General features: G+C 35.8%; 5 protein-coding genes across 5 annotated transcripts; 4 read left to right on the forward strand and 1 right to left on the reverse strand.

Moving 5' to 3' along the window:
- LOC113752582 (transcription factor bHLH75) lies at positions 1-1948 on the forward strand. The gene is made up of 6 exons (XM_027296687.1): positions 1-351; positions 488-607; positions 839-904; positions 1130-1198; positions 1297-1395; positions 1645-1948. Exons 1-6 carry the CDS (start codon positions 1-3, stop codon positions 1735-1737), a joined length of 798 nt encoding a protein of 265 aa, XP_027152488.1. The 3' UTR covers positions 1738-1948.
- Positions 1949-5570: 3622 nt separating this feature from the next.
- On the forward strand, positions 5571-8807 carry LOC113751210 (acyl-acyl carrier protein thioesterase ATL3, chloroplastic-like). The gene is made up of 5 exons (XM_027295136.1): positions 5571-5815; positions 6469-6569; positions 7632-7741; positions 8255-8350; positions 8429-8807. The coding sequence occupies exons 1-5, from the start codon at positions 5628-5630 to the stop codon at positions 8546-8548; spliced, it is 615 nt and encodes a 204-aa protein (XP_027150937.1). The 5' UTR covers positions 5571-5627; the 3' UTR covers positions 8549-8807.
- A 378-nt stretch (positions 8808-9185) lies between these two features.
- Positions 9186-11103, reverse strand: LOC113751209 (probable membrane-associated kinase regulator 1). Its single transcript, XM_027295135.1, has one exon. The coding sequence runs from the start codon at positions 10403-10405 to the stop codon at positions 9500-9502; it is 906 nt and encodes a 301-aa protein (XP_027150936.1). The 5' UTR covers positions 10406-11103; the 3' UTR covers positions 9186-9499.
- Positions 11104-13765: 2662 nt separating this feature from the next.
- On the forward strand, positions 13766-15983 carry LOC113753629 (universal stress protein A-like protein). Its single transcript, XM_027297829.1, has 4 exons — positions 13766-14183; positions 14994-15085; positions 15312-15430; positions 15682-15983. Exons 1-4 carry the CDS (start codon positions 13982-13984, stop codon positions 15758-15760), a joined length of 492 nt encoding a protein of 163 aa, XP_027153630.1. The 5' UTR covers positions 13766-13981; the 3' UTR covers positions 15761-15983.
- A 1041-nt stretch (positions 15984-17024) lies between these two features.
- On the forward strand, positions 17025-18926 carry LOC113752583 (universal stress protein A-like protein). Its single transcript, XM_027296688.1, has 4 exons — positions 17025-17172; positions 17976-18067; positions 18370-18491; positions 18851-18926. The coding sequence occupies exons 1-4, from the start codon at positions 17025-17027 to the stop codon at positions 18924-18926; spliced, it is 438 nt and encodes a 145-aa protein (XP_027152489.1).
- Positions 18927-20940: the final 2014 nt, after the last annotated feature.

Raw genomic sequence — 20940 nt, forward strand, 5'->3', positions numbered from 1 at the left:
ATGGACGTGGTTAACAGCCTTACTGAAATCGATAGTTTCAACCCAAATGTTCAAGAATTGCTGTCTTTGACTACCCATGTGGGATTTTCTGATCATAATCGTCAACAATCTCAAATCCCATTTAGTTTCAGTAATGATACATCCCATAATCCTAATGCCAACCATCATCACCATCTTCAAGTTCCACTAGATTTTGAGTCAGCAGCTCAATTCTTTCCTCAAGGGGGTGTTCCAATCAGCCATGGATGCAACGATAGTAACTCATTGTCTGAACCAGACTATCTGGCTAATTCGTCTTCTCGTGGTTCTGCAAGTGCCGGAATTCCTGTAAACAAGCCTAAAGGAACTTATGTACGTAATTCTTATTTCTTAGACGGCTTCTTTCCAAGTAATGTTTCTTGTGCTAACTTTAAATTTACTTGATCTTTCTTCATCTTAAGATGATTTTTTCTGCAAATTAAATTTTTTGCGTTGCGGTTATTGATAGAACTATGGGGAAAAAAAGCGAAAAAGAAGTAATGGTAAGGAAACGGAGAAGCCAAAAGAAGTTGTTCATGTACGAGCAAAGAGAGGCCAAGCAACTGATAGTCACAGCCTGGCCGAAAGGGTTAGTACTGTAATAGTATCTCATATGTATGATTATTGGTTTGCTTCATTCTACATCAATCTGGAAACACAAAGAATATTTATTTATTCTTTGCAACAGGTAATATATCTCAGATGTTGTACTAGATTATGATCTATCCCAAAACGTTTTGATGAGTTCATTAACCCTATCATAAAAAAAAGGGGTAGAGAATCAAGTTAATAATGGGGTTTTTTTCCATCTGCTCTATAGATGCGAAGAGAGAAAATAAACCAGAAGCTCAGATGTTTGCAAGATCTAGTACCAGGATGTTACAAGGTAAGTACGTTCGACATATTTATTTTGCAGTTCCTCAATTGCAAGCTAATAATTCTCCTCAAATTTTCTGTATTTAATTCATTTTGATGCATCCCTTTATAAGGTTGCAAAGTAGTATAATCTAGCCTAATCTTCATTGAGTCCCTTATTCTCCTCTCTTCAGTTATGAACTCCACCTTTTCTTCTGTTTTTCTTTTAACTGATATCATTCATCAATGGTTGCAGTCTATGGGAATGGCAGTCATGTTGGATGTAATAATCAATTATGTCCGCTCTTTGCAAAATCAGATTGATGTATGTTGTTTCCTTTAAAGAAAACCAACATACTGTACTTTGTTTTTTTAAACCTCATTACTCGCTTCTTTGTTGATCTATTCTTGTCTTTCTCTCAGTTTCTCTCCATGAAACTGTCTGCAGCAAGTCTATTTTATGACTTCAACTCGTTGGACATGGATGCCGTACCTCCAACCCAAGCATGTGCTAATTTCCCAGTACGTTGAGTCTTTGTCAATTTTCAATTGAATCTTCTGATACTTTTGCTCTCAAAATTTCCGGCAGGCCTGGTTATTATGTGTAGTTGTCTTTAAAAAAATAATAATAAAGAGAAAGGAAAAAAGGAGAAAAGAGCTATACTCTACTCAATTGCTACTTGTGAAAGGAGCTTATTTTAAACTAGATAACATTTGTTTGTCAGTGAGTTTCATTTTCATGCCATTGATGAGGAATGGCTTGTTCTTTAGGGACCTCCTGGGTGTGAAGCGCAAGGACTAGAGAAAATGGTGGGAGAAGGATATGGTGAACTTCCTCAGTTTCATACCTCTTGGCCTCTTTGACTTAATTAACTTGCAATGAAATAATGTATCTTTGTAGTGTTTGATCCTGTAGATCGTTGTTACCGAGTGATCTTTTTTCCCTGATTCCACACTTATTGTGACCCCCAATCCTTATACTTGTAGTGATTGAAAACCCCATACAATAATGCTTTAACTATCGAATGTAGTGTTTCACCTTTGTTTGTTTTCTTCATATTTTTACCACCAAATTGTGTGTAAAATCAGCTGGGGAACATCCATGTATGAATCTGCAGCACAGCTATATGATACGAAGCTTTATAATCTAGCCCTGGAGTTATTTTTTTTTCTTGCACTGTTTATAGTCAATTAGGGTAGTTTTGATCATTAAACTGCTGACCACAGAATCTAAAAGACACGATTTGTCCAAAGACTAGGGTCACCTGAGACCTGACAGCTTGACAAAACTTGTGATAACCTTAATGTTCTATGTCGTACCAATTGATCCAGACAGTTTGCTTAGAAGCAAAATCCTTTTCAAATCCAGGGAGAGCGAGTTATCATGAATAGGTGATATCCGTTGTTGTAATGAATCTTCCATTATTAGATTAGAGAAAATGACATCTGCACAATTGATCCCTATGTAGAGCCAGAGTGATCACTTAATTATGGAAGATGAACTATTGATCGTTAGTGTTTCGGAAAGGTACATTCCATCTTTTATATGATGTGATGTATCGAATGGAAGCAGTGCCGATTGGCCCAATTGATCAATAACACCAGGAATATATAATTGGTCATAGAAGCAAAATTACAAGTTCTTCATCCCCGTTCCTGTTCTGTGTTAAAATCCGCAGATAAATCGACTAGTAGAACAAGACGATCATCAACTGCTGTATAAGCAGATTGAAGGAGCTTCAATGATACCGTTGTTGCAGCAGATTTTTCATACAGATGCACAAAAAAAATACCCGTCAAACGCATGAGAAAATAAAAAATGCTAAATTTTTTTTTTTCTTTTTTCTTTTACCTTCCATCCCTCCCTACACTCTTCCCACCCGAACTCTGAAGTTGACAGTAAAATTTTTTTTTTTTCTAGTTTGACTATTGAACCAATTCAAGTGATTAAAGTTGATTGTTACCCCTAAGACAATGTGTTATTTTGTCGGCAATTAATCAGTCTTTCTACTGTTTCTATCCGAAAAAAGCATGTTAAGAAAGGGATCGTGACTGTTTTATGAATAGTTGTCATGAAAAGGAGTGGAAGGGGATAGAGCGGGGAATTGGCGGGCAAATGCCAAATGGGAGAATGAAGGTTGAGAGAGAACACCATGGCAGACTTTAGCTGAGAAGAGCCGTGAGCCTTGCAATTTAATGCGCGGCAAGGACTTTTAACGGAGCTTCCAAATTCCAATAATCTATTCTAGGCTGGGCCGTGAGAGAGAGGACACGTGCTGGACAATGGGGACAGTAATAGTAGCATCCACCATTGGTTATGGACTTTTCAAACCTCCATTGTTGCAATAAGATATTGATTATTATTTCATTAATAATTGGAAGCATAAAACTCCAAAACGAATTGCTGTACAACTTCATGGTGTTGTTGACTAACAATGACCAAAAAAAAATGTGGAAGCGGGCAACTTCCAACTTCTTGTTAATTAGCTATGGCGATGGCGGAGATACGTGTGTATTCAACTCTTTGATAACACAAAAAAAAAAACTTTTGGATATCACAAAGCCAACCATGCATGTTACCTAAATAGAAAATTTCACAGCTAACTAGCTGAGTACATTTTGGATTGTGAAATGTTACGTGAGTATGTATGCGCTATTGGTTATCCCAATTTTATGCTTCATTTAGATCCAAATTTAAGCAACCCTTATAGAGTTCAACTCTTTTTTTTTTTTGATATATTTGAAATATGAATTAACATTTTTTGCAATGATAATGTAATGGTTTTTTTTTTACACTAATAGCAATGAATGTATGATACACGTGCATGATTCGAATTCAAATTTGAATTCACGTTATGTAGCATATGATTTAAACCTGATGGTATAAAAAAAGAATTGTAAATGAACACTTCTCTCGTCTGACCAACAAAAAATGCTGCATGACAAAAAAGGAACAATCATGCCTATTCTTGATCATACTTCTTAGCTTTAGACCCCATTTGGGGGCTGCGTTGCTTTTACGAAAAAACACTTTTAACCATTAAAAATACTTTTTGGGGTGCTTGGTAATTAATTTCCTGTAATTTAAATGCTAAAAGTACTTCTTAATGTTTAACAACTAATTTCCCGTTTGACAATTTATATGTGTTGTAGGGAGGGTTTTATCAGAATACTTATAACTCCTCGTTCTATTTGTATAACTCCTCATTCTATATCTATATGTGTTGTAAGGAGGGTTTTATCAAAATACTTATAACTCCTTATTCTATTTTTAGGATGGTTAAATCAGAATACTTATAACTCTTCATTCTTTTTTTTTTATATAGAAATTTAAATTTTTTTAATTGTTATATATCATTTCATGTTTTTTGAATTTAAAAGTAGGAAGTGGTCCACTTATATTGGAATTTGATTTGAAATCTATAAATGTAAGGGTACATAAATAGGAAAATCACTAACCCTACTAAAAGTAAAAAAGTAAATAACAATATTTTACTCTTCAACTTAGTAATCCTAACTAAAATAGCAAATTATATAGAAAACAAAAAGAAAATAATATTCATTGGTCATGGATTTAAAATATCAATAATGGTACCATTTGTAAATCCTAGATTATGAAATCACTAAATAGAAAAAAAAGTACTACTAGCCTAGAAAAACAAATTATAAATTTAAAGTGTTTAGGAGAATGGTCAAGGGAAAAGAATAGGAAATTGGGTGGCAAAAACAGAAAGTTACAGGTTAGCTATAGGCGAGAGAAAGAGAATAGCAAGGAATTAAAGAGTAGTGGAAAAAGTCGAATAAGAAAGGTAAACTACTACAAGATTGGACAAAGAGAGGGGAGAAAAAAAAATGGATTGTAAGGATATGACAGGAAGGATGACACCATAGTAAGATATTTAAAAGTCATAGAAGGCAACGGATAACCAATTAGCAAGTAAGAGATCATGGAAAAGGTGATAGTTTTTAATACATTTGAAAATTTTAAAAACACATCTTACAAATATTATTTTAAATCTATATTAAAATTTATGAAGAACATTATTCTATAAACACTCAACAATTTTAGGATTACAAGATGAAGAGAAAAATTTTATAAAATTGAGGAAAATGAATTAGTTATACTTTATATTTTTAATGTTAAAATTTTTTATATATAGGTATAGCATGATATATTGATAAATAAGTTTACAATTACACTATCATGTAAATCGTTATAAATTAAATTATTTTATTCAAATTGTTATCATATATTGACAGATAATAGGCTAACAAAATTTGGTTTCAACTTATTTAAGATATTAAAATTAAGAAAATCCATTTTGTACTTACGGAATAAATATTTTTTTAACATGTTACGCAAACACTTCTTTAAACTTTTTTACCTTTTTCATATACTTTATCCTATACTGTAATAAATAAATATTGTTTTGAATTAAAATATAAATCCATGCATATCACGGGTCAAGATGCTAGTTTAAAAGTACTTTTGTAATAAGTACTTGTGCCAGAAGTGTAATTTTTAAGATTCAAAGGTCCTCGCGATGAATGTTAATTAAAAAAAAATGGACATTTGGTGAACACGTATCGTGCACGTGACATGAATACGGCGGCAAAGGTGTTGGAACTTGGGAGCTGGCAGCTATATCGTAACGCCCAAAAATACACAAGAAGAAAATGGAAGGAAAGCCCACCAAAATTGATTCTCAAAATATCCAAAGTCCAAAAGGCCACAATCACGGACAAACACGAAAATGTCACATTCGACCTTTCCCACCTCCTCACGTGCTCTGGCTCCATGGTGCAATGTTCACCGGCGATCACCCAATTCTCCGTTCAGCTTCCGGCGGCATCTCCGGCTTCCACCACTAAAGTCAACTCCCATTCTGGCTAAAAGGGTCTCAAAATCTGTTGCAATCTTGGACTTCAAAGGTGGCAAAGGGTACTTAAAATTTTTTAACCTCCTTTGAGTGAAGTGAGGCCATGAGGGTGCTTTCTATTAAACTCTTTCTGAAATAGGATACCAATTTGGACTCTTTTTCATTTTTAATAATAAGAAAAAATGGGATTTGAAAATCCAATTTTTTTTTATGCTGCCAAATTTTTTAGCTATCAGAATGGTGACTAATGTACGAGGTGGATTGGTATTCTTAATCTTTTTCTTTCGCTTTGTTCTTGCTTGCGATTTTTTGAAACTTAGGAAGGGAAAGTTTCTTTTGTTTTACAAGTTTATTGAAACTCTTTAGGAAGGTTGAATTTGGTGGACTTTGTTGTTTGTGAAAAAGGATTCATCTTTTTGCTTATTTGTTTGTTTTATGCCGTGCTAGTGTTTATCTGATGAATATTAGACTGGGTAGTGAACATCTCTCTATATGGGTTGGAAAATGCAGAGCGTAATTCAACGGTTCAGATTTAGCCTTTTTGGAAATGGACCACTCTTGATAAATTGTGTACTCACTTCCTAAGAAGATGCAATGCTATTGTGGTTGTCTACAGCATGTGGTTTAGGATTTAGATTTTATTGTAGCTGTCGTGTGATTGTGGACAAAACACCTTTTGCTTATGTTAACCAGCAGTATGTTTATATCTTGGCAGAATGGGTGGGTTCCATGAAGTTGAGCTCAAAGTCAGAGATTATGAGTTGGATCAGTATGGTGTTGTCAATAATGCCGTTTATGCAAGTTATTGCCAGCATGGTGAGACTTTTTTCACGACTTCATGATTAGCTTGATTGTCTTGTAGCCTACGATTTTCGTCATGAATGCAAATTATCTGAACTTAAAGAATTGGCTTTTCAACTTTTGTTGTTCGTAAGTTCGGCTGAGAACATCTTTCTAGGACATGCCAGCAAACTTTACCTTTTTTGTTGAGGGGTTAGAGCAAATGTTGATATCCGTAAATTTTGATTACCAGAAGCAAAAGCTCTAGCGGGAAATCTTATTACAGATTGCTATATCTACCACTAGATGCATTTGGTTCCTCTTCTTTGCTTCAAGCGCTTCCTTATCTGTGTTGCGCTGCTTCCTCTTGTAAAAGTTTTAGCATTTTGATGATACACACTCGTTAAAGTAGCTAAAAGTTTTTAGTATGTTAACTTATCCATTGCTAGTAGATTATTTAGGAATTAGGACCATAAGCAAGAAGAAAGTCTTGTCATTCTCAACCTGTTTTGAAATTTAGATAAATGAAGTTCAAGCTTTAGAAGTGGATGTCTAGCGATGAGGTATAAACTTTGTTGTCTAAGTTGTGGTTACAACCACATATCACTTGCAGTTCTGCTTTTCTTTGGTTTTACAAATGCAAGTGCTATATACTCTGCATAGCACCTCAATAATTTTGATATACTTTTCAGACATGGTCTGACTATCATCCGACAAAAACTAATCTTTCGTGCCTTCTTAATGATCACTCATACTGCCTGATGAGTGTGTTTAAATGACTGCAACAGCATAGAGATGAAAAGATGAGACTTTCCTTCTCACATAGATTAAACTGATCAGGGATATGGTTTTTCAGGCATGACATTTACAGTGAGACAGTGAACCATCATTCTGCTAAATAAACTGCCATTTGTACCAAATACCTTGAACTGGCCAGAAAAAATAAATGAAAATGTAGTACTAAGTGCTTGATTGAGTTACATGGTGTTACCATGATTGGATAGGATATATAGAGACAATTTTTTGTGTGCTTTGAATGGGTGACTTCCCATCATAGTTCTCCAAAAAGCTCTTATTTTACTTTCGTAACTTAAACAGGCCGTCACGAACTTCTGGAGAGGATCGGTGTAAAAGCTGATGCAGTTGCACGCACTGGTGACTCATTAGCATTGTCAGAACTGACCCTCAAGTTTCTTGCACCTTTACGTGTAGGTATTCCATTCTGCATCTTTTTCGCTAAGCATTTCACGCTTCTTATTATTGATCAGTAATTGTTGGGTCCATTGTCATTCCGAAATCTGAAGTCATCTCTCAAACACGATCGCCCACATCAGTGAAGATAATTGTGCACTGACTTTTCTTAAACTCCATATATTGAAGTGCTGTTTTATTGCTGGACAGTAATCAAATTAGTCTGAATTGGTTAATGTGATTTAAAGGCTGAAATTAAAAAGGAAAAAAAGATAAATATTTACGTGGAAAGGTTGATTTCTCAGATTTTGATATAGGGGGACCCCTTACAGCACCAGCATGAATGTATTTGTTGGACATTTTTCAAGTTGTAAATGAGTTTTGCGCTTAAAATAAAGTAGTTAGAGAAGTGGACGAGGAGCGACTAACACTATGTTGTGCTTCAGTTAGCGGAGCTTAGGAGGACTGCTGAGACTCATTGCTAGCTTAGGATGTGATACCAGTTCTCATGCTTTTGTCTATTTGATCAGAGTGGAGACAAGTTTGTTGTGAAGGTTAGGGTATCTGACTCTTCAGCTGCTCGGTTGTTCTTTGAACACTTCATCTTCAAGCTGCCAAATGAAGAGGTTCAGATTTTGTCTTTAAGCTTTAATTGTACTTATCAAGGATTCATCGTGTTAAAACTTGTCTATTCGTTTTTCCAGCCCATATTGGAGGCTAAAGCCACGGCTGTTTGGCTTGACAAAAGCTACCGTCCTGTTCGCATTCCTGCAGAGGTCAGATCGAAGTTCAACCTATTTCTTCGCCATGGAGAGTCCAACTAATACTCATCTAACATCTTATGACGGATCATTTTAGTTGAAGACCTTGCACTGTCGTGGTTCCCCTGTTTCGCTTTGCTCAGCTTCACATTATTCCACCTATTCTTTTTGCTTCCTTTTCTGATGTGAGGATAACAGACTATACTTGGACATAGCTTGTAAAGTCTGGAATGCCATGCAATCTGAATTGGGTTACACCGAGACAAGTGCTTCCTTAATGTACTCAAAGATGAGGAAGGATATGGAATTTAAAACTTCTTAAGAGTCTCGTGTTCCTTTTTTTTTCCCCCCATGGGTTAAATAGAGCTGCGGATTTCCCTTGTGCGGATTCATTGCCAGACTTTTTGGATTTTATACTGGTTTAAGAATGATTGGAGTACATCAGTTTGGCAACAGAAAGTTACAGATTATGCCGATATCTAACATGGGTTTTACGGCCACTCTCGCTTTGATGTTCTCCATGCTTAGTTGGAATCAATCTGCTCTCCAGATGTGCGAAACAAATCGTTGCTGGCTAAGTAGAAAATAGGTGATGGACAAAATTTTGCGAGTGTGCTGGAGAGAAAACAATGACCACCATAAGGTCCAGGTGAACATATGTAATGCTAGATCATTCTTGTTAATCGAGAGTAGATGCTACTGCACATAAAACCAGTAATCTGGCAATTCATCAATTTCTTCCTGAGTTGTGAAGTGCAGAAAATATTCGTTGCGACTTATCTAACTCAATTTAGTCTAATTCTAAGAATACAGAAATCTACGAGAACTGCCATTGGTGCAGTAGACCAAGCCTAGCCTTTAATTATGATCCTTTGCATTTGTGCACCAGGTAAATAAATCGTATTCTTCCGTATAAATCGTCATGTTTGTTAATACATTGTGTTGTAATGGAAATTATGCAGTGATTTGAGAAAGGCATCTAGCATGAAATCTGAACTGCATTAAAATGATTAGTTAAATCCACTGGTTGCACTTTTTCTTCTTTTTGGACTTCCCGCTGCAGAGCAAAGAACCAAGACCAAATAAACTTCCACTGCCCTTGGAAATGCAAGCATGTGAAATGTTGAGTACGGGACTAACTCTAACTCCACTTTCATAATTCTTTCTTGAAGGACTTCTGTATGCTCGATGTGAGTAAAAATAATGACCGGAGGATGATGGTACAGATGAATCTATTCGCTTGTTCCATGGTGGCCGATCTTTCTGGGAATGCTGCTTCTTCAGAACCTTTGGTACCCCTGATGCTGTTGGATTGGGAGCAGAACCAGTTGAATTGCTCCGTGAGAGAAAATGTAAGGATCGGATTAAGGTGCTACTTCTACTGCTATTTAAATTCAAACTGCTGCTTCTTCGGAACTGCCAAAAAGGTTTGGATGATGGCTTCTTTTCTTCTTCTGTTTCTTCATCAGATTCAGTTTCAGGGTTGATGGACAATAGCTCCTTCAAACTCTTTTTCTTTGTATCTAAATTCAGGGCTGTATCTGCATTGTCAGTGGCTGAACTTGTAGCTGCAGCTGAGAAGTTAAAGGCCGTATCTTTTCGATAACATGACGAAATTGGCTTAGATCGATAAATTTCTTTAGAGGCTGTTTCTTCACCAGGCTTGATGGTTGTGATTTTCTTGACTTCTGTAGGAATGATCTTGCCATTTGCAAACAACTCATCTGCAGATGAAAGCAGCCCCTGTGAGAAGCTTTGACTGATGCTGAAATTGAAATCAATGGATTCCAAAAGTAATGCATCAGATCGATGTTGGTAGCGTTCGCGTGGAATTGGATCTGTTTCCCTAAGATCATGAGAAAATGAGATTCTTGGACTTACAACAGGACTTGAAACTTCTGAGCATACATCAACTGCCATACCCCTAATATTCTTTTTACGATGAGAAATTCTTATAGGAAAGGGAGCATATATAGGGCTGGTAAAGCACAAGATCCGAGAGGACGAACAAGAATGTTATGTAGTTAGATTTTATGGTCAAAAGTGCAAAAGAGAAAGAATTGATATGACCGGAATAAGAGCCAGCTTTTGCTTTTCATGTTAAGATTAGAGCAGTGGAAAAGATTCCAATAGAGGAAGAGAGAATAAAGTGTGTCATCAGGAGACATGACTCATTTCACAGTGGGGTAACAGTGAAACTTGCATTATGCCAAATGATTCTGAGAGAAGTAAAAACAGATCACATTGCCAAGGAAAAGTGAAAGAATTTGCGCACCGAAAGGCTATGGAAGGAAATCTCCCTATAGGGTTCCCTAGGAAAGCTTTTGAAAATGGAAGGAAAGAAATACTATATGAGTATTGATAAAGAGATTTTCACCCCCTAGCTCTCAAGGTTCAAGGCATTATATACTAGAATGGAACAGACAGATTACAAGGATGGAATTTTGCAGGCGTATGAAAACTAGGAAGCACTATTTAACTTTGGTTTTCTGGTCAGGTGTCAGGATATACACCTCGAGTCCCAACAAGAAAAGTTTAATTTTATATGCACATTTGTTTTCATTTATCATCCTCTGTCTGGATAGTTATGGGAAAGTTGGTAAATTATTTTATGCTTAGCCGCCCTCAAAATATACCATCTTTGCTTTTCACTACTCTCTACATTACACCCTTTTTGGAATCCGAGTTCAGATATACTCCTCTTGTGGTTGCAACTTGCAATGAAGAAGATCAGAAAAGATTATGCATTAAAATTTTATAGTACAATGCACTCCAGATTCATACATTTCTCATCAAATTTGACACTTTTTTTTTGTTTTTGTTTACGAGCATATGATATTGTTGAAAGATATTGTTGATGAACATAGACAATGGTGGTGCCTATGTTTGATTTGTGTTGTACAGCACTAGAAAATTGAGAACATTTAACAGCCTGTTGTCTGGCAGCATTATTGCATCTATAACGTCCGATGACTAGGTGCCAAACTTTCACTTAGATTTCAAAGTAGCATGAAGAGCAAAGCTATGAAAGAGAATTTTGAGAGCGACATTGTTCAAGTTTTAGAGGGCAGGCAATCGTACTTTTATGACTTTAAAGAAAAAAAAAGAAAGAGCTTGGTTTATAAGATGAGATGACAAGAAGATTAGAACACAAATGTCACTTTACACTTCTTATATATGAATGCAGATATTTATTTATTTTTTTGTCAGAAAACTTCAAGATTGCAATAATTGATGATAGAAGTGACGGAAACTTGACAAAAACTAGACACACTACGTCATTTATACTATACCATGCTCATTTCCTAAATGGACTAGAAAATCTTTCAAGAAAATGAACAATTTACTCTGACGGCCCTTTTTATCATTCCTGAGCGCATTTGTTTGTTGGTGCCGGGTGCTGGACCAATCATATGACACGATGTCCTTTTAGACGCAATCCGCATCTCCCACCAAGGTTTAATTACAACTTTCAAAGTGCCACTCAACCATTCGACCGTCCAACGGCTCTCCTATCGTTTCAGGGGTAAAAAACGAAAAAAAAAAAACGACCGTCCATAAGCCTTGGATGTGGGTGCGGGTCCGAACCCTGCCTGTATTTCGTAGTTTAGGATTTTCCGGTAACTTTTATAAGTGGATGTAATTGTATTTGTTTTAGAATTAAAAATGAGTCGAGTTGAATCGAATTTTAATTTAAATAAAATTGAAATATAATTTAAATTTGACAAGTTTTCAATGTAAAACTCGAATTTAAAATTTGAATTCGAATCTATTTGAGTTTAAAAAAATTAAAAATAATTTATTTTATTTTTAAAAATAAAGAAATAATTATTTCTCCTTAAAAAATAATAAAAATATTAGGAATTTCGAACAAATTCATAAATTAACGAGTTGATTTTCTTTATAATTAATTTGAATTCGATAGTTTAACTTAATCAACTCGAATTCGATGGAACCGAGTGTGAGCTTCATTCGTTCCCAACCCTAACCTATCTGGCCCGGAGGTAGCTGGGTTCCCTTTGGATCTTCATTGGTTCCGTCCACGGTTGGACGAAAGAAATGCGATTAGAAATCATCTCCGAAAAGGAAACGCAATTTGCAATTGTTTAAGTCGGAACTCGGAATCAGGATAACATCATAACAAGAATACGTGTCCGAGCCTGACGTATTGACAGGTAGAGACGGGTATGACGAGTCTCATCAGTCTCCAACTTTGTTATTTATTGGATGTACGTTTGCAACAACATTACCGGGGGGTTTCGAGGTTTGTGGGGTCTTTTATCTCTTGGCAGCAGCCTTACAGGCTTTTCTGTGGGGTCTCTATCTCACATCGTTCTTGGGGGATTAAGGATTGGATAGTTAAGTTCCCAGAAGACCTCAAAAATTACCGATTTTTAAGGTTACTTTTGGAATTAGGTTTATCTGTCTAATTTCTTACTTCTGTAAGAAAAGGAAAAAGGATGCACATTTGCTTTAGGAAAATGTTTTGTGTATAGATTCTTGTCACCACATATATTTTTTTTTGTCAATACAATAGATTATCCTACATTAGGGGTGGAGGAGGATCTCAAGAGATTCAAGAATAATTTTGAAGAGACTGAATCACAATCGAACCAGATAGATACATTATATACTAGCCTGAATTTTTTAAATAGAGCCACTTTTAATGTGACAAATTGGTGGAAGGTATGGTTTGATGTAAAGAGGATTGAAACATTATCTCCCAACCCCATAAAATTTTAATGCATTAGTGGTGATTACCGGCCGTCCAAAGGCTGGTGGTTATTGTCACCACATTTCAGTTCTTATTAAATTGATCAAGTTTCCAATTATTAGCTAGTTGTGGAAACTAGGGCTAAGCTACTGGGTTAACAACGAAGAATTTCAAAATTTGTCCTTCCAATAATTGATGTTTCGCCTATTCCTTTTTTTTTTTTTAAATAAAATGTTCCAACACTGTCATTCATGATAGATGTTCCATCTATCTTTTGATAATTCAAATCGTGACTGATTAACGTATGAAACTTGTTACTATCGGTTAATCTGCAACTAGTCTTTTCTTTCTTTTTCTTTTCTTTTCATTTTCCCTTATTTTTTGACAGGGTCAGCAAAAGGTTCATTAAAATAATTCCCACATGCTGCACCACAGGGCGTGAGTTTCACGTGCTTCACAGCTGGATGTTAGTCGGTCAAACAACTAAAACCAGTGGTTGTGACGAAAACAAATAAGCTGTGTCAGAGAGAGCACACAGAATCCAGAACTTCCGACGCAGATCTCCATTAATATAAAACTGCATACTAAAATTTGTCCCATATGTCATCTAGATGGATAAGACTGTAAAAACGTTAGTTCATCTGCGGGCGTTTTACCGATAAAATAATTCTACTGATAAAGAAAAGAAAAGAAAAGAAAAAGAGGGGAAGTCTTAGATTTATTTAGACTAGTAAAAGCAGAGAGAGAATTCTGTTGTGATAGTAGTCTCTCACCAAAGAGAGATGGAGGAGGGGAGGAATTCAAGTACAGGTGAGAAAAAGAAGGTGATGGTGGCGATTGATGAGAGTGATTGTAGCATCTACGCCTTGGAATGGACTCTTAGCAGCCTTCATGAATCCATTGCAAATTCGGAGTTGTTGATTTTTACAGCACAGCCAATAGCTGATTATAGCTATCTCCATGCATCTTCCATGGGTGCTACCCGTGAGTTTCTTTCCCTCTTGGTTCTCTTTTTAATTATTCCGAAATATCCGATTTTTGGTCTCGTGTATGAATTTTTTTTTTATTTGTTTTCGGTCTGATGAATGGAAAATGTTGATTAATCATTAATCTTTGATGGTGTGTGTTTCAGATCATTAAGAGATATCAGTAACTAATTAATTTCCCTAGCTATGCAAGTTATACTTTAATGGCAGGTTCAGTTTTAGTTTTTACATTTATTACCCTGGTTCTATGACCCATGGATTATGGAAGGGAAAATAGGTGCAAACTTTTTGATAAGGTGGTGGAAAAAATGAGAGTGATTGGGTGTTAGGTGGCCTTCATCAAGGCCGTGGAAGGGATTGGGAAAGCCTGCCTGAGTTGTTTGGCAATATACTAATAGGTACTTAAAGCTTGCCCCAAATGTAAGTGAGAAGGTTTAGCAATATTTGTAATTTGAGGCTGCTTATCAGAAGTGACTGCTTCTGAACTGAAAACATGGCCTCGATTTAATTTATTATGGTCATTAATCGTAAATCTTTTTCGGTTTCTTGTCTTAGGACTTAGAAATCTTTTCCATTTGGATTCGCCATTTTTTCAAAAACACGTTTTTCAAATACGATAACTCAAAAACATTTCATCCATACAATATATCAAATAATTCAAAAAATTTGTACTATTAAAAATTTTTCATATACACTGCTACGGTAAAATTTTTCATAAACACCTCCAAAAACAGCTAATCCAAACGGATTAAGTTTTTGGAGGTGTTTTTGGAGGTGCCTAATTTCACATATTTAGTTTCTATTACAGCACCTGAACTCGTTAAGAGTTTTCAAGAACAGCAAAAGAGAGCAGCAGATGCTCTGCTGGAGAAAGCCAAGGATGTATGTGCCAAACATGGGGTAAGGAATCACTAACAGTTATTATTAATTGTGATTTCCTTAGATTTTAGTACCAAACAGGCGCTTTTCATTTTTCAGTTATGTGTGGGGTAAAATCCAATTCCCCTGAGGAAGGCATCATGTTATATGGTTGTAAAGCTAACTAATTAGTGTAGCAACTGTAACACATTTGATTTGAAGTTCACGGATGCACTTTAATTGGAAGCTCAATTTCTTGAAATCTCAGGTAACTGCTCAGACAGCAACAGAAGTGGGAGATCCTAAAGATGCCATTTGTGAAGCAGTAGAAAAATTCAAAGTCAGCATGCTAGTGTTGGGCAGCCATGGTCGGGGAGCCATAAAGAGGTCAGTCTGGCCACCTTTTATACATATTTGAGGCTCCATCTCTAAGAAATGAAAATGCAATCCACAAAAACATGCAGTTTCTGGAATACCTTTCAAGGTTCTATCTTTCACTATGTATGAGTTTCAAGTTTCAGAGTCTGGAGCATTGATCATAGACCTTATAGCATTGTACATACATGAGCGTCTGGTTTGTGGCATTGTCCTGTTTGCCTATTGGACTGATGGAAGTTAATTTGCAACTTGGATTTCAGGGCTTTTCTGGGGAGTGTCAGCAACTACTGCATCCACAATGCCAAGACCCCTGTTCTTGTCGTAAGGAAAAAAGATTGAAAGAGCTGGCTGTAAATCGTGTTAAACTTAATTTTGCTGCAAAAACCAGTGAAGGGTGCATACTCCTAAAGTTGTACATCCCAGATTTCGCGAAACTAGTTTGTTATCCTGTGTTAGTTCTATGAAGATGCAGTGAACAGTAAAAAAAATTGTCCCAGGAAATGGATATCCCAAATAATGGAGGAAGACTTGTATGCAATTTTCATTCATCCTTGCTATGCTTTTAAGTGTCTACGCTAAAAGGAAGATGACAACAAATATACTAGTTGCTCCATGTATGCTATTTGGCAGTGGTGCTATAGCGTGCAGCGTTACTATCAATTATCTATCACCAAGTAATTATCTCAGTGTCAATTATGGCTGAACTTGCAAAATCTGCAAATTACAAGGTATATACCTCAAAATGCTGAACTTGCTTGACAAATTGGTGAAATCATCGATTTATAGCCACGAATTCTCTAACTCCGCGAATGAAGAAAAAAACTTGTGTTTCTTCTTTCCTCTTTGTATAAACTCTTAATTATGGCTGTCTAAAATCACCACACATTAACGTGGCAATGTGCCATTCATGCCCAGTTATGCTAAAGAAATTTTGTGTGTTAGATGAACATACATCAATGTGCTTCCCAAAAAAAAAACATATATATTAATGAAATTATGAATAATGGTTGACTAAAGTGCTTAACTAATTTTTTGGCTATATTATAAGTCAATATTTTCCACTAATGTTTTTTTTTTCTAATGAAGTCTTGTTTCCTCATAATGATTTCTCAATCCTCCCTTTCCTAAATGCAATAAAGATAAGAATTAATCTTCTATATATACAAATTTAAAATACAAATTTTATTTATGTATTATTTATCCAACTATAACACCGTCTACAGTGTTAGTCTTTTATGGCTCTAGCTATAAACCCACTCCCAGCCCAACACAAACTAGAAGTATTGAGCCCATTATTATGACAAAGACTGAGCTGGCGCATCGACTCTTTAGCCTTTCTGATTTTGGGCTGGCATGGAACAGCACGTGAGATTTCACGTGCAGTAACATGAAATTAACGTCAGTTAAATATATCCCGCCAAAACCCCTGCCGTTAATACTATTTTGTCCCCTGACCATCGAACTCCAGATTTGCATTGTCGTTTCCTTTTCCTTATGAATCTATTCTTCTGGATAAAAATTGCACCGCCCCTTTTCAGGAGAGAGAATTGTTGCAGTATTTCTGCTGTGGGGAAGCAATAATAAATCGAATAGCTTAGCAATCATGGAAGCGGGCGCTGCGAGGGGGGCTGTTGAGTTCCGTGAGGATATTAGAAGGGTAATGTTGGCCGTTGATGAGCATGAAGGAAGTTTCTATGCATTAGAGTGGACTCTGAAGAATCTGCACGACTCAATCATCAAATTCCAACCTGGTGATTTTCACTGCTCAGCCCTCATCTGAGTATAGCTATATCCATGCTGTCGAACGTAAGTGCTACAATTTCTTGTTGTCTAATGCTATCTTGTGGTCATTTAAGTTCTTGGGAAATCACGTGAAAATGGGGTGCTTAAAGTTCTAATACCGAAAAAAGAGTACAATAGTGGTTTCTTGCTGTAAAGCAAATTCATACTTACATTTGTAACACCTTGCTATGCTAGTTCCTTTTTTTAAAAAAAAAAAAAAAATTAATAGTAGGGGAGATTTGGATTTAAGAAGCGGGGAGGGAGTAGGGAGAGGATTTGAACCTAGGATCATACTAATACGTTAGTTGTTGACTCGTGTCTGAAATTCCTACAAATTTGCTCAGGTTGAACTTAAATTTCACCAGTAGAAAGAATTTTCAACTCCTAATTGGTAAAAAATTTGAAGAGTAATATCACTATGACTTCAAATTTCTTTGCGACTTTTTCAACGGAGCTGGAGTCGCAAGTCGTAACAATTGAAAGCGTTTAAGGAATGTGTATCTCTGACATTACTAGCCTTGAAATGCAACCAGTGGATTTCTGCAGCAACTAGATAAAGAACTCATTTGATCTGCGACCAGTTTCATCTATGACATGGTTGAAAATTTTCATCTGCTTAAGGCTTTTGCTTTGGACAATAGTAGTATATGCTAGTATCCATTTCTGGCTTTAATATTGCCTTGCTTGCACTTTGCATAGCGTTCGGATTTCAAAGTATATTCAACGAATCTGTTAGTGCTCTTTATTCTATTTATTTTTGGACTTTTTGCAGCTCGAGAGGTGAGGAGAGAAGTTCAAGAGGATCAAAAGAAGACTGCTGCTTCCTTGTTGGAGAATGCCCGGGAGATTTGCATCAGGCATGGGGTAGAAATTTTAATGATACTTAAGAGATTGTTATCTCTGGTTAAGGTTATGGAGTATGTGCATCTCATTTAAAATAAAAGCGAGAAGTTTGTGTATATGTAAACAAGATGGTGTTCATTAGCGTAGGTTATCAGAATGATTAAAATTTGGAGAAGATAATTAAGTAGTTTAATTGACTGATCTTGATGGTTCTGTCCTCTAGTCCTATTTCTGTATGGGATCAATTAAATGCGTGAAAATTGTCATAGTTGTGCCGCAAAAGCTTCTCAAACTATTCTTGATAAAACTTTTTCCCTGTTCAGATAACTCCAGAAGCAATTACAGACGTTGGAGATCCAAAAGATGCAATACGAGAGGAGGCAGTGGAACGGCTAAATATTCAACTGCTTATGGTAGGCAGCCATGGTAGAGGTGCTCTGAAGAGGTTTGGCATTTTAACTTCATGAAATAGCCATGACTTCAATATGCAACTCATTGGTGGTCCAAGACTAGCCTTGGCCCCTTAAGCTAGAAAATGATCATGACGTGGAAGAATTTCACATGCAATTCTTTCTTCATCATACTTCTTTTACCTCTGATTAGTATCTATCATTCTTGCGTGTTGCATCTGTCCTTCAACCAAGATTAGGTCTTTTCAATTAGATCAAAATACCCTGTTCTTGGATTTTTCCGAAGTGTGCTGTCTTTAGAAGAAGTTTCCCTCAATTAATGAAGTGGGAGATTGAAAGTATGCCAATCTTCCTTCACCGCACGTTTCTTACACATTCTATGGAAATCCAACAGGGCTTTTCTTGGGAGTGTTAGCAATTACTGCGTTCACAATATGAAATGCCCGGTTCTTGTGGTGGAGAAACCTTGAGCTATAGTACTAAAGCTGCAGTTTAGTTTTGCAGAAGTTTAGAAAGAGCTTTTCCTGTAATTAGTGTACATGATTTGGAAGAAATAAAAGTCCTTTGTAAAATCTTTTAAAGATGTGTGTAACAAGATCTGGCTTCTGTTGATAAAGGATAACAAGTCTTGTAGAATACGCGCATGTATGGCTCGAGTAAATGAAAACAAATGCCATCACTTCTGTTACTTTATTTTCTATATTTTACAACTGTTTTTGGCAAAGCAGCTGTTTTTCCTGTTAAAGTTCATATTGATGTAGGTACATGAAGAGGGAAATATTGCACCCAAGATCAAAAAAAAAAAAATGGTATCAATGTTTTGATTTTTGCAAGCTGTTGTAGGTTCTTTATTTTTGGTCTGGTTCACTTGTCTAACCCAAGCTTCAGTAGTGCCTTGAACCTGAGAAGCTGCAAATGTGATTCTCTTCTGAATCTTTTGGTCCAGTAACTCCAATCCTTCACAAGTAGAGTTTGAATGCTGTGGCAACAGCAACTTTTGATTTGCCTGAATATATCATCATAATCACTTGATCAAATTCTCCGTTCAATAAGTCCTGATTTCCACGTGTATGGTTGTTCTCTTTTTTATTATTATTATTATTAATGGATGTCTTAATCTACTCGATACAACTTGAAAAAGTGTTCCGATTTTCTTAAATCCACTCATTCCCAGTAAAAGTGGTTTTCCTTTAATCTTGCTGGCCTCCTGTTAATGGTAAATAGCTTTCCTCTCAGCTAATGAGATTGGAGGGCTTGGTAAATTCTAGGGTTCCAAACTTCAATTGCAGACTAAATCCACTTATTCTCTTTTTTAAATTTGACACCGACTACTTAAGTAATGCAATACCTAATATTCCCGCACCAGACATATTAGGTGTTCCTTGGAAAATGACAAAAGATTTTATCAGTAGTAGTGTTAAACTAACACTGGCTGCCATTGTGAGATGGCCAAATATCATTTTCATCAGTTCGAATATCGAGCAAATCTTGACAGAGTAGTTTCGTGTAATATGACGAATTCTTGTTTTTTCTCGCAACAATAATCTATCTACACATTATGAGGGGGAGGGGAAGCCTGAAGAAGCACGTATAGGAGTTGAAAAATGAACCACCAAACTAGATGAGTGCAATAATCAAAGATACTTATATATGGGAGTTGTGGGTGAATCACCACATTATACTTGTTCTGCACTAAGCGGAGTTTGAATCCCCAACCTAGTGTAAATGCCCAATGGTTAACCATGTGAGATTGAAGCACAGAAGAAGTTGGTTAAATTGGATAATGGATATAATTGGATCGATTCGTTTATATTCAATTAAATAAATGGATATAAATAGATATCCGTTTAATAAATGGGTATTGATATATTCAATTATCCATTTATGAGTCACTTAAATTCTACTTATTTTTTATTGTTATATGTTATTTAATAAGAAATAACGATATTTTATTGTTATTAGATTATTAAAAATTTTAAGTTTATTTGCTTAACACTTATTAAAAGTTGATTTTAAATGTATAATTATTTTTACATGGGTATAAATGGGTGAGTAAAGTTAACCTAGCAAGATTACGGATTCGACTAGATCAAAAGAGTGTTCTGACAACTCCTTTGGATTTTTTTGACTACAGGTGGGGGCTCGAACCCTTGACCTACAGCCCAAAGAAAGACTTAAATCCCTTTTTGGTGACCATTGAGCCAAAGCTCAATAGTTTTTTACATGGAAGCTAGGTGCGAATATTTTTTATTACTGGGTTTGTTTGGATAGAGTATTATTTGAAATATTAGTTGGAATAATTGTTATAGCACTTTCAATGTATGTGAGATAAAAGGGTGGTTGAAAATATAAAAAGGTGAGTTGGAAAATATGTTTATAATACAAGTGAAATATTATTTGAAAAAATTTGATATCCAAATTTTGTGGAGACATGGAACAAATTGAACAACTTTCCAATTTGGACAGAAATTATATAGTTCCTTA

This window comes from Coffea eugenioides, chromosome 11 (genome assembly GCF_003713205.1).
Source record: "Coffea eugenioides isolate CCC68of chromosome 11, Ceug_1.0, whole genome shotgun sequence".
Lineage (NCBI taxonomy): Eukaryota > Viridiplantae > Streptophyta > Magnoliopsida > Gentianales > Rubiaceae > Coffea > Coffea eugenioides.